The sequence below is a fragment of the Cydia amplana genome, chromosome 8, assembly GCF_948474715.1.
Source record: "Cydia amplana chromosome 8, ilCydAmpl1.1, whole genome shotgun sequence".
NCBI classification, from domain to species: Eukaryota; Metazoa; Arthropoda; class Insecta; order Lepidoptera; family Tortricidae; genus Cydia; species Cydia amplana.
The window spans coordinates 1,450,672-1,463,146 of NC_086076.1; the positions used below are offsets into that span (position 1 = coordinate 1,450,672).

Consider the following 12,475-nt stretch of genomic DNA (forward strand, 5'->3'; position numbering starts at 1 on the left):
ATACATTTAATATGATTGCATGCTGCGCATTTGTCTGACGCAGCGTGTAGGCTTTTGGCTTGGACATAGTTGAAAACTTTTAGCAGATGGAATCATTTGCAACAGGAAAAATGTCAGAAGAAAAATGTTTATTTTTCATTTCAAACAGATGGACGGCACAGCCGTATCGTAAATTACTTATAATTGCTTGCGCTTCTAAACAACACTTCATATATTTTATTTCATTTTAAGCAAAGACAATTTTATTCAATAGGAATGGTTATAAGTATATTTATGTCATACACATACTGAGATTCACCTCTCCTATAGCCACGGGGGCTTAGATTATCAACCGTTTGGGTTTGAAAATAGACCTACATAAAGCTTTCCTATTAGGCTTCGTGTTCACTTTTTGACAAGTATCAGTCGCTAGTCACTGTTACAGTAGGTAATAAATTAAATAGGCTTCAGTGACAATAATTAATTTCCAATCTCAATTTCAATTTTTAATTTTCTTTTAGGGGAATTGACCCTGAAACCTGGTAGGTATATGTTTACCTAACTTAAATTATAAATTGATCTTTACTTCGTATCAAATCTGAACATAAAAGACTGAATCTCTCTATAAAGCACGAAGCTTATAAATTTAACCCTTCAATCACCTTTTCCTTTCCATTTTCCTTAAAACTACACTAGAAACATCACTAAGTCCACAAACACTAAACACGCAACGTTTACGCTGCGGTCATAAGTCACCGTAAAAATTAAATGCAATGCAACGGAAAAACGCGAATAGAATTTAGCGGAACGCGCGAATCGAACCGAGTTTCGGCTTTGAATAAAAAAGCTACGCCGCTTTACGCGCGAATCTGACCCTTTCAATGTGCACGACGTCTATAGACGTCACATAAGCCTTACGCTTTAATTGAGTCCGTGAAAAGCTTGAACCGCGCGATTGTGTGAAGTAACGCGCGATCGCAGCGCGATGTAAAGTGGTAGAATGAAAGTGTATTTGAATCGTCGCCAACGTTTGTGCAATTATCTATCTGACATTTAAAATAGGAACGTGACACGGGAGCCGGTCTTCAGAATGTCTACGGATTTTTAATTAGAAGGAACTTGAAGAATACTCTGGGAACAATTATGTCGGTATGGTGGCCGACTTTAAAATAGCGTCAACCCTCACATAGGATAAGGGTATCGTACGAGTCCACAAACGAATCAAGAAGCTATTTCGTCACAGGGGAGATGGTCCTCTTAGCTTTGGTTTGCAATCCATCTAGGCGAAGGATACTCCAAAATAAAACCTTTGATGGAGTTTCCGTAAGGCGCGAGTAGGGTCCAATCCCAAGCGGATGTCTTTACAACCATAAATCGTCTGCAAATAGACGCTAAGGCCAATGACATTCCATGTTTCTTCACAGACTCTATTGTCACTGTGACAAAGGTACGAAATGGTATTGAAATTAAAATTCTTTCACTTGAACTCTCGCGCTAGAATTTAGTGAGACAGGTTAGGACGATATTAATATTTCGCGGTCGTTATACATATGTAATGGGCTGACGGCAGACAAACATAAGAAATAGACACAAACAGTTTTCAAACGATAGCTGTCTAAAAGAGTATATATCATTATCCCAACAAAATAGAGACAATGTCTGGTGTTTTTCGTTTCGTATTTCTTTCTTTCTTCGAGCGTAAAACTCGAATGAAGCGTGTCCGTTTTAGAGATGGCCACCGTATATTCGGTATTCGGCAAAATCGGCAAGTTTTTCAATATTCGTATTAAATAAAAAAAAGTAATATGATTTTTATTTCAATAATATAAAGGTACATATAAAACTTAAAAACTAAAACCCGTAAATAAATAAAATAAAATATCATTAATTATCAGGCAACTAAGGCCCATACATACATACCTTAAAAACGAATATACATAAAATAATAAAAATCTTACAAGCTAAAAATTATTTCGGCGACACGGTGGTTTTCTGTTGTGTCGCATGTTCCGGTGTAGGATTTGGCAGATTCCCAGATTCCCACGGAGCCGCCGAAACACCACACCCTTCGGCCAGAAGTCTTATTTATTACTAGTCCTAGTATTATTCGTATTCAGCCGAATTATTCGGTTAAAGTGCCGAATATTCGGCAAATATTTTTTATTGTATTTTTCTGGTTGCGACACTGTAAAAGTTACTCTCTGCTAGGTTACGTCTTGCTGGGCTATAGGTAACCGCGAAAATCGAAGTTCGCAAATTGCGGGCATCTGTCTCTGTCTCTCTAATTACGCCTTGATTGGAGGAAAAGAGAAAGATCCTCACAAATTGCGAATTTCGGTTGAATTTCGACTTTCGAGCTACATAATTGTAAATATCTGGTAGACCGAGCTTTGCTCGGAAAACCTATTTTAAAAAACTAAAAAATGCGCGTTTACCAGGATATAAGACCTAGCAAGATCCATTTTTCGTCCCGGAAAACCTCCTATACTTATAGCAAGTTACATCGAAATCGTTAGCCGTTTCCGGGATCCCCGAAATATATAAATATACAAGAATTTCTCGTTTAAAGTTTTGTATACGATTTCATATTCACTGTGGTTAGAAATGTATTTGTGAAGTCGGTTTTTTCTGTTTATTTTTAGTAAAGGCCTCGGGACCTCCATATAAAGGCTTCATGGCCGCTCCAGGGGGGTCTAGTCTAGATCTACAGTTTGAGAAACACCAGACTTACATGTAAAATAATTTAAAAATAAATCACTCTCGTTCGTCTTTTATTTTATTAGGTATAGTTTAGATATAGGCCAATCTAATCCTTAAGACAAAAAATATTTTCGCTAATCTTATCTTAGACCTTTAAACGAGCAATTCTTGTATATTTATTTATATACATATATTTATATTTATTTCGGGGATCTCGGAAAAGGCTCTTACGATTTCGATGATATTTGCTATATGGGGGTTTTTGGGGGCAAAAAATCGATCTAGCTAGCGATTTATCTCTGGGAAAACGCGCATTTTTGAGTTTTTAATATGTTTTCCGAGCAAAGCTCGGTCTCCCAGATATTTATTATTAAATACTTATGTATTATCAATAAAAATAAACTCACCCGTTCAATAGAAAGATGTCGTCGTCTAAAAAAATCCGATATACCACACAAATACATCTCACTCACTACACCTTTCTCACTAATATGGTTAATTAAATAACAAATAAAAAGATAGCACTGTACTTGACCGATAAAAGTACCGAGTTCGGACATTAAAAACATTTGAAGGTACCCGTTCAAAACATTGACTTATATGATCATTGGTTAAAAGGCAAAACACTCAGGGCCTACCGCGAACACCGAAGTTCGCAAATTACAGGCATCTTTCTCTTTTACACCAATTAAAGTGTAATTAGAGTGACAGAGAAAGATGCTCGCATTTTGCGAACTTTGGTAGGCCTTCTGCTGTAGATATCATAGAGGGCAATACAATATTTAATTGCCTGTAGTATATTAACGACCTTACGAGATTGATATAGAGTAGTTTTTCGCTTGAGCTGTGTTGATTTGTAATGTTTATACAGGTCGTTATGAAATTCGATGTTTATAAATACGTTGTTGACATTTTTTTCGAATGGAATATGGGTGTTTGTGGTTATTTCGATTAAATAATAGATTGTGTCACAAGGGGGCAAAATGATGTAGGTACCTATTTGCGGGTGCGAACATTGAATCCTAAACGAAGCGAAGGATTCTAAAGTGGAATCCGGAGCGTAGTGAGGTGCTACCGCCTAAGATGGATAGTAGATTGTTAACCAAGGGATGAAAGGCACTGCTAATAGTCCGAGTCTGAAATGATGCCTTTCACCCGAGTTAAACACCTCTTACCCTCTGTTAGGTGTTGTTTACCTCTGTCTTCGTGTATTATTTGTGTTTCCATGTACATTTATTCTGAGGTTGTGCAATAAAGAGGATTTGTATTGTATTGTATTGTAAACACTACTTTTCATTTCGAATACGAGGAAAGTAAAATGCATGAGTGGGTATTGAGAAATATCTGCTGATGGCCCAGGGAATCCAGGATATGAGGAGAGCACTAAAACACGTACGTTCGGTATAGCCTTTAATCGATTGACCGACGTGGTGCAAAATCTACCCTCTATTTTGGAAACATGAGTCTACCCACATACGTTACACCTCCACCCTTAATTACTAATACATGTTTTCTTATATCTACTTACTAGTGTGCGAGTAGCTTAGGTACTATTTGGATACATAATAATTTAATCAAACTCGAAGCCATATCTTTGCACGGGTTTACGAATACGCTTGGGTCGGTCCGCAGGGGACTCGTTACATTCTGTGTGACTGGGCACTGTGTTTAGGGACACGGTATCTATAGATGGCTGAGGTGGTTCCTTAAGATCGGATTCAACCACAGGTTCCGGCGCGCGCGAAGTCTGGGCCGCCTCAGTTTCATTAATCGCGGATTCCCCGCCTGGCGCCGCCTCCGATCCATCCGACAGGTTCACTGTGTAACTGCTACGCCTTCTTTTAATCTGATCTAAATGTCTTTTTAGTTGTGGACCACTTTCCCTAGCTATAATAAAATTCCGGGAACCTACTTTCTCCTTCACTTGACCACTTAACCAGCTTCCCCCGGCGTGATCTCGCGCCCACACAGAATCGCCTACATTAAGTTCCCTAGGTTTCCCTCCCGCATTAAACACTTGTTTATCTTGAGCTTGGTGTACCCTAGACTCGACCTGCCGAGTACCCCTTAATAGATCTAGCCTCGATCGTAGTCGTCTACGTTGTAACAACATAGCTGGGGTCGACCCTGTAGAACTATGTTCAACGTTCCTGTACATCATGAGATATGCTTGAAGAGCTTCATCCACATCACAACCGTCTCGAAGTGCCTTTTTAATGGCTCGCTTGCATAACTTAACCGCATTCTCTGCAGCACCATTGGAGGCTGGGTGGTAAGCTGGCGTAAATGTCAGTTTGATGCCGTTATTTTCCATAAAATTTGCGTATTCCTTAGACGTGAACGGAGGACCGTTGTCCGAAACTATTTCTAGAGGTAGCCCAAAACGAGCAAATGTTTCCCGTAGCGATTTAATAACTCCCCTAGCAGTAGTTTTAGCCATTTTGAATATTTCTAACCATTTCGTCGCCGAGTCTATAATGACTAAAAAAGTTTCACCCTGAAAAGGTCCTAGGAAGTCAATATGTAATCGCGACCAGGGCTCCGGGTTATACGGCCACGGCTGTGGCGGCGCTCGCGGCGGCGCGGCGCCCTCTAGAGCACACGTCGTGCACTGCTTACCTAACTCCTCTATATCCCTATCTATTCCAGGCCACCACATCACGCTACGGGCGAGGCTCTTCATTTTCACGATACCTAAATGACCGACATGTAACTCTTTGAGTAAGTGATTTCTCAAAGCCTCTGGAACCACTAGTCGATAGCCCCAAATTATACAACCCCGGTCTATATATAATTCATTGCGCCGCAGGTAATACGGCTTTAGGGCGTCATCGTCACAACTGGTAGGCCAGCCGGACAGTAAAAACAGGAATATTTTCTTTAGTACTTCATCCTTACTAACGTTATCTTGAACCATTTTCCTCGTAATCGGTAGGAAGTTTTGGATAAAATTTAAATATGTGACTTCCTTACGCTGGCTTTTCTCCTTACCCACCGGTAAGCGAGATAAAGCGTCGGCTGCGTTCCCGTCACTACGCACATACTCGATGGTATAATCGTAACCAGCTAAAATCACCGCCCACCTTTGCATACGACTAGCAGCCATTACGGGTACCCCTACTTTATCGCCGAAAATTGTCACCAAGGGCTTATGGTCTGTTCTTAGAATAAACCTTCTACCATACAAGTATTGGTGAAATTTTCGGACCCCATAAATGATAGAAAGCGCCTCCCGCTCAATTTGTGAATACGACTTCTCTGCGGCGTTGAGCACCCGCGACGAGTACGCTATCGGCCGCTCGGTGGCGCTAGCGTCGCCGGCGCCGGGCACAAGGTGAGATATCACAGCGCCGACGCCTACACTGCTCGCATCAGTGGTAAGAATTAGAGGAAGATCTGGCGAATAATGCGCCAATATATCGCCAGAAATCAACATTTGTTTCACCTCATTAAACGCGCCCATGCAAGTATCACTCCACTCATACTTCACATCTTTCCGCAAAAGTGCATACAGAGGCGCTAGTATAGTGCTTATATTCGGTACGAACTTGGCGTAATACATCACTAACCCTAAGAATGATCGTAATTCTGCCACATTATTTGGAACCGGTACCTGTTTGATCGCTTCAATTTTTTTAGGGCATGTATGAACCCCTTGTTTACTAATTACAAATCCGAGATATGTTACCGAATCCGCAAAAAACGTACATTTATCTTTTTTTACTCTTAAACCGTATTTCCTTAACCTTTCAAACACTTCGTGAAGCGTGTCTATATGCGACCGGTCATCGACCCCTGTTATAATCAAATCGTCCAGAAAGACACCTACACGAGGCATATCCGCAAACAATTGCTCGAGTTTTCTCTGGAAAATACCGGGACTAGACGCGAGCCCATATATCAGTCTATTGTACATAAATAAACCCTTATGGGTGTTAATCACCGTATATTTCTTGGACTCGTCCAGTTCAAACTGGGCGTAAGCTTGCGACAGGTCTAATTTAGTGAACTTATTTCCCCCGTGCAATTTAGTTAGCAAATCTTCTACTTTCGGTAAAGGATAGTGGTCCACTTCTAAACATTTATTTAGCGTTAACTTAAAATCAGCACATACCCGTATCGTGCCATCTTTTTTAACTACCGGCACTATAGGCGTGGCCCAGTCGGAGGTGGCGACAGGCGTGATGATGCCGTCGCGCACCATCTGCTCGAGCGCGCGCTCCACGGGCGCGCGCGCAGGAACACCGGCCGCGCGTCCGGCCGCAGGTGGAACCCGACCGTGCCCCCGGTGAACCGGCCCAAGCCCGAGGCAAACACCTCACAGTATCTGGAACTGAATTCAGTCTCATCAAACAACTTGTTTACATTAACAATTTGTTTACATACCAACTTTGACCTATCTATGATATTAAATGCCCTTATCCAACGCCTACCTAATAGGCTAGTTTTGCCATTTTCAATAACATATAGGTCTAATTCTTTAGAAATTCCATTACACTGCACATTAGGTATTATCTTACCTACAGGTTTTACCTTTATATCTGTATAATAATTCAACACTAAATGACTTCTTTGTATTTTGCAATGAGTAAACAACTTTTTATAACATTCTAAACTTATACACGAAATCGCACTACCTGTGTCTATTTCCATATTTAACCACTTCCCCGCAATGTTAACATCTATGGTATATGGTTCACACTCCAACGATTCGCTGCTATTTATTGAAAAATTGTTTACCTCGTCGCTGTCGCTGCTGTCCGAATGGTCCAAATACACAACCTTCTCTTCCGTTACGTTGTATAGGGACGAACCTCCCCGCAGCTTAGGACACACCCTTTTTAAGTGTCCTTCTTGGTTACATACTCGGCAGACATACTTCTTGAATTTGCATCTGTCGGCCTCATGCTTCGCTCCGCACACCTTACACACTCCATACAAATCAGTGTTGTTGTTTTGACCGAAGCCTCGCATCTTTCCGCTACCCGCTCCGCTCATGGCGCTTGGACCGCCGCCGATCGTTATCTTCCCGCGGCCCGCTGTTCCAGCCCCTGCTCGACCGCCGTCCGCCGCCGCCCGGCCCCGGCCTGCCCGACCCAAATGATGCACCGACGTCGCCGCGCTCGCTGGTATACTGTCGCTGGATCGATTCCGAGTACAGTCTTCTACTAGCGCCGCGTTGACCTCGGCCGCCTCCATGGACACGGCGAGCTTGTACGCCCGGTCGAACGTGATCGTGTCGTCCTCCGTGAACAGCTTCTGTCTGATGTCGTCGTTTGACAGGCCACACACGAACTGATCCCTCAAGTTATCCTTCCAAGTATCCCCTGTGAAACCGCAGTCCTTACTTAATTTTTTAAGATCCGTTACAAAGTTCGCAATACTTTCATCACGCTTTTGCACACGCTGGCGGAATTTAAAACGTTCTGCGAGCAAACTCGGCTTTGGATTTAAATGACCTTTCATCAGCGCGACCAGCTGGTCATAAGTTTTTGTCGCTGGTTTCACAGGCGTGCACAGATTCACCATTAGTTCATAAGCGTCACCGCCCATCACTGTTATCAGCGTAGCCACTTTCATTTCATTTTTAACATCATTTGCAACGAAATATTGTTCTAAACGGTCAACATACAGTTCCCAATTGTCATTGACAAGGTCAAACGGTCCGACCTTTCCCACAGGCATGTCGTACACTGTTTATCACAACTTTTATTTTTTTACTTTTTAAATGCACTAGTGTCCAATTGTTCTCGTCGCCACTGAGAAATATCTGCTGATGGCCCAGGGAATCCAGGATATGAGGAGAGCACTAAAACACGTACGTTCGGTATAGCCTTTAATCGATTGACCGACGTGGTGCAAAATCTACCCTCTATTTTGGAAACATGAGTCTACCCACATACGTTACAGGTATGTGTGGGGATCACTGTACCAACTGCTTTTATTGAAACTTCTGTATTTCTCGAAATAAATATATTTTGTATTTTGAATTTTAATTTGCATAATATATACGAGGGGTATTCAAAATATTCTCGGTATGAGAATGAAAACAAACAAGTACGAAAAGTTTGATATTTTTATTGTTCAATATACTCCCCCCCTATGTTCATACACTTAAAAGATCGATCAATTATTTTTTTTAATCCCTCGTAATAATATTTTTTATCTTTCGTGTAAAAATGCTTCTCCACTGCCGCCTTCAATGCTTCATCGTCAGAAAATTTATTTCCACGCAGATCCTTTTTAAGATTGGGGAGCAAAAAGAAGTCGCTGAGGGCTAAGTCCGGACTATACGGTGGGTGAGTAACAGTTTTAAACCCACATTCAACAATAGCTGCCTTGGCAATATGAGCAGTATGGACGGGGGCGTTGTCATGCAGAAGCAGAATACCTTTGGTTAACTTTCCTCGCCTCTTTTCTTTAATTACATCCTTTAATTGACGTAGAATGTTAGCGTAGTACTGTCCTGTGATATTTACACCTTTTTCTTTATAATCGATTAGTAATACTCCTTCACAATCCCAAAATATCGTGGCCATGACCTTGCCAGCTGAAGGGATGACCTTGAACTTCTTGGGATGAGCTGAACCCTTAATGTGCCACTGCATGGACTCTTGTTTACTCTCTGGGTCATAATGATGAACCCAGGTTTCATCTCCAGTAACTATTCTTTGCAGCACCTCATCAGGATTTTCACCGCACAGGTCAATAAAATCGGAACAACAAGCTACACGCATGTCTTTTTGAAGCCGAGTCAGCATTCGCGGAACCCATCTTGCACTTACTTTTGACATATTAAGATGGTCATGTATAATATCATGTACGGTACCAATAGAGAGATTGGTTACTTGTGCTATAGATTTTACCTTCACTCGACCATCTTCCAATATAAGTTTTTCCACTTTATCAATATTTTCTTGTGAAGTAGCTACTACAGGCCGGCCAGGTCTAGGGTCATCTTCAATACTCTCCCTTCCGCGTTTAAACTCGCTTGACCACTTTTGAATGGTAGATAAAGAAGGAGCAGACTCACGGTAAACACAATCCATTTCCTCTTTTATGGTTTTTTGATTTTTACCCTGTTTTGTCAAGAATTTTATCACGCATCGATGTTCTAATTTAGTTAACATTGTCAATTCGCACATGATGTTCATGTTTGTTCAGCAATTGCAGAAAAACAAAAGACCATCTCGGTTCGAATTATACTTTTTTTTAATGTCAATGAATAAACCTTAGCGGCCAGTAACGAAAGAAATTTTAGAAGAGGTCGTAAGATATCAATACCGAGAATATTTTGAACGCCCCTCGTATATGTTTTTTTTAAAACATGGCCAAAGGCCACCCCACACTAGCGTCTTTCGCGCTCTAGTCAGCGCTATGGAAAATGGCGTCGCTGCGCAGTGGCGCCAACGTTGCGTTGAGCAGCAGCCAGAGTTGACAACGCCGACGCTCAGAAGACGCTAGTGTGGGGTGGCTCTAAGTAAAAAAAAGTATTCCCTTGAATGAGTGGTACCAGTGGTAATGTTTCATGTTTTAATTCGAGGTTTGTGGAAGACTGGCTTGGATACAATACAATTTACAATGTTATCGCAATAATATATAAGATGCAATGGGTAATTTTCACATCAATTTGGGTGATTTTGAGGATTATCCTCGTGTTGATATTTCAGTCACAATTTATGCTTTTCTCCTTACAGTGGACATCGTCATTGTTTAATATTATTATGAAAATAAGTACACGTGTATCGTAGGTTATCTAATACCTTTAAACAAGCAATTCTTGTTTATTTATATATATATTTCGGGGATCTCTGAAACGGCTCTAACGATTTCGATGAAATTTACTATATGGGGGTTTTCGGGGGCGAGAAATCGATCTAGCTAGGTCTTATCTCTGGGAAAACGCGCGTTTTCGAGTTTTTATATGTTTTCCGAGCGAAGCTCGGCTCGGTCACCCAGATATTAAATAATAAATAATGTCTTTATTTGGATAAATTCCAAAAATTTGTCTGCCTAACTGTAGAGTAAAAGTACAAATATTTCTATATGGAATAATTTCGGAAATTTCACGTTATAATTATGGGGTAGCCCACCTATAATATTCTGACAAGTAACAATTCTTTAATACAAAAAAGAAAATCAAACAAGATACCTATATTAAACATCCTGTACTTTATAAAATGTTATTGTTAGGGTATCTGCAGACGCATACGAGTCTCGTGAAATATACGTACAGCTAGCTGCAAAATTGCATGAACATTATTATGAATGAATTAATTTATAAAATGGCCAGGCCGTTTTGATGTTTTCAAATATTGTCATTTTGTAACATTCCAAACAGCACTAAAGTATTATTATATGGCGGTCTACAATGATAGTTGCGTTCTCGCGCGCGAGTCCATAGGTACTTGAAGCCGCGCTAGATGTATGGAGTCGCGAGAACGCAACTCATGCTAGACCGCGTGATCTGGACTGTAACCGCGAAAATCGAAGTTCACCAATTTCGAACATCTTTCTCTGTCACTCTTGTTACGCTTTCATTAGAGTAAAAGAGAAAGATCCCCGCAATTTTAGAAATTCGGTTTTCGCAGTAGCCCCTCAGTGCTTGAGTTTTTCGCGCCTTATTGAACAAAGGAAGGATAGTACTGATTTATACTTTCACGATTTTTACACACGATTTGTACAACAAGACCACGGGGACAACACCGTCCTCGAAACGTCGGAGGTACATTTTAAAACTTAGATACGCGATTAAGTCCCGTTGTACAATTTAATAAGGAAGTATAGTGTTCGAGCGGCCTAAGAACCGCTTCGATCCCGCGGGAACCAAATATAACTAATTACCACAATTACTGGTGCAAAGAACAATTGATGCTTTAATCATTGCGACGAATCAGTTGTTTGTTTACATAGATAGACTAGCGACCCGCCCTGGCTTCGCACGGGTTAACAAATTTATACATAACCTTCCTCTTGAATCACTCTATCTATTAAAAAAAAACCGCATCAAAATCCGTTACGTAAAGATCTAAGCATACCTACATAGGGACAGACAGACAGCCGAAAGCGACTTTGTGTTTACTATGTAGTGATGAGTTTCATGGCAAATACTTTAAAAATTAAAAATTAAATCGACTCCAAAAATAGGTAGTTAAATCTTGTTGTTTTATAAAAGGGCAAAGTTGTTGTTAACCCCTCGTTGTCCCCTCGTCATCGTTGTTGGTTCGAAAACCGGAATCTTGAGGGTTGCGATGGTTTGAAGGCACGAAGGGTTAAACAAAGCTTTCTAACACTAACGAATACGGAGCAAAGCCGCGGACAGACAGACGGACGGACATGGCGAAACTATGTTGAACTGACTACGGAGCCCTAAAACAGACTGGAATAGTTAGGCCTCATTCTCACGAGCGCTTTTTCAACGCGCGTTAAAAAAGCGTTTGAATGACACAAATGGATACAGTATGAGTATTCACACGATGGCGGTGGCGCTTTTTATCAAGCGTTGTTGGATTTTCGACTTTAAGCGTTGGTCGCTAAATCGAATTTAGCGTGTGGACGGATTCAAGCGCTTTTTTAACGCGCGTTGAAAGAGCGCTCGTTAGTAGGAGGCCTTAAGGATAAGTACGAAAAAAAATATTATGGCAGACATCGAAATTTTGACGCAATATCCTAAATGCAAAAAAATTAAAAAATATCCAGGTTACAATACAATTTCATTGTTATCCGATTTTTATAGATTTCGTAGGCGTTAGAATAATAAAATAACACATAAACTAGCCACGGCGTATAAACTTTT

The 12,475-nt window shown here is 40.8% G+C and overlaps 2 protein-coding genes across 2 annotated transcripts; both read right to left on the reverse strand.

The window, feature by feature from the left end:
- Window positions 1-4,249: 4,249 nt before the first annotated feature.
- On the reverse strand, window positions 4,250-6,883 carry LOC134650394 (uncharacterized protein K02A2.6-like). Its single transcript, XM_063505349.1, has 2 exons — window positions 6,623-6,883; window positions 4,250-6,292 (listed from the first exon to the last, which is right to left on the reverse strand). The coding sequence occupies exons 1-2, from the start codon at window positions 6,881-6,883 to the stop codon at window positions 4,250-4,252; spliced, it is 2,304 nt and encodes a 767-aa protein (XP_063361419.1).
- A 69-nt stretch (window positions 6,884-6,952) lies between these two features.
- LOC134649949 (uncharacterized) lies at window positions 6,953-8,523 on the reverse strand. The gene is made up of 2 exons (XM_063504746.1): window positions 7,420-8,523; window positions 6,953-7,012 (listed from the first exon to the last, which is right to left on the reverse strand). Exons 1-2 carry the CDS (start codon window positions 8,362-8,364, stop codon window positions 6,998-7,000), a joined length of 960 nt encoding a protein of 319 aa, XP_063360816.1. The 5' UTR covers window positions 8,365-8,523; the 3' UTR covers window positions 6,953-6,997.
- Between the last annotated feature and the right edge of the window lie 3,952 nt (window positions 8,524-12,475).

Coding starts and splice junctions, on each gene's coding strand:
- LOC134649949 (XM_063504746.1), bottom strand. CDS start 8,364: ATGCCTGTGGGAAAGGTCGGACCGTTTGACCTTGTCAATGACAATTGG.
- LOC134650394 (XM_063505349.1), bottom strand. CDS start 6,883: ATGGTGCGCGACGGCATCATCACGCCTGTCGCCACCTCCGACTGGGCC. Junction 6,293..6,622: donor ACGAGTCCAAGAAATATACG/GTGATTAACACC, acceptor GCGATCAAACAG/GTACCGGTTCCAAATAATGT.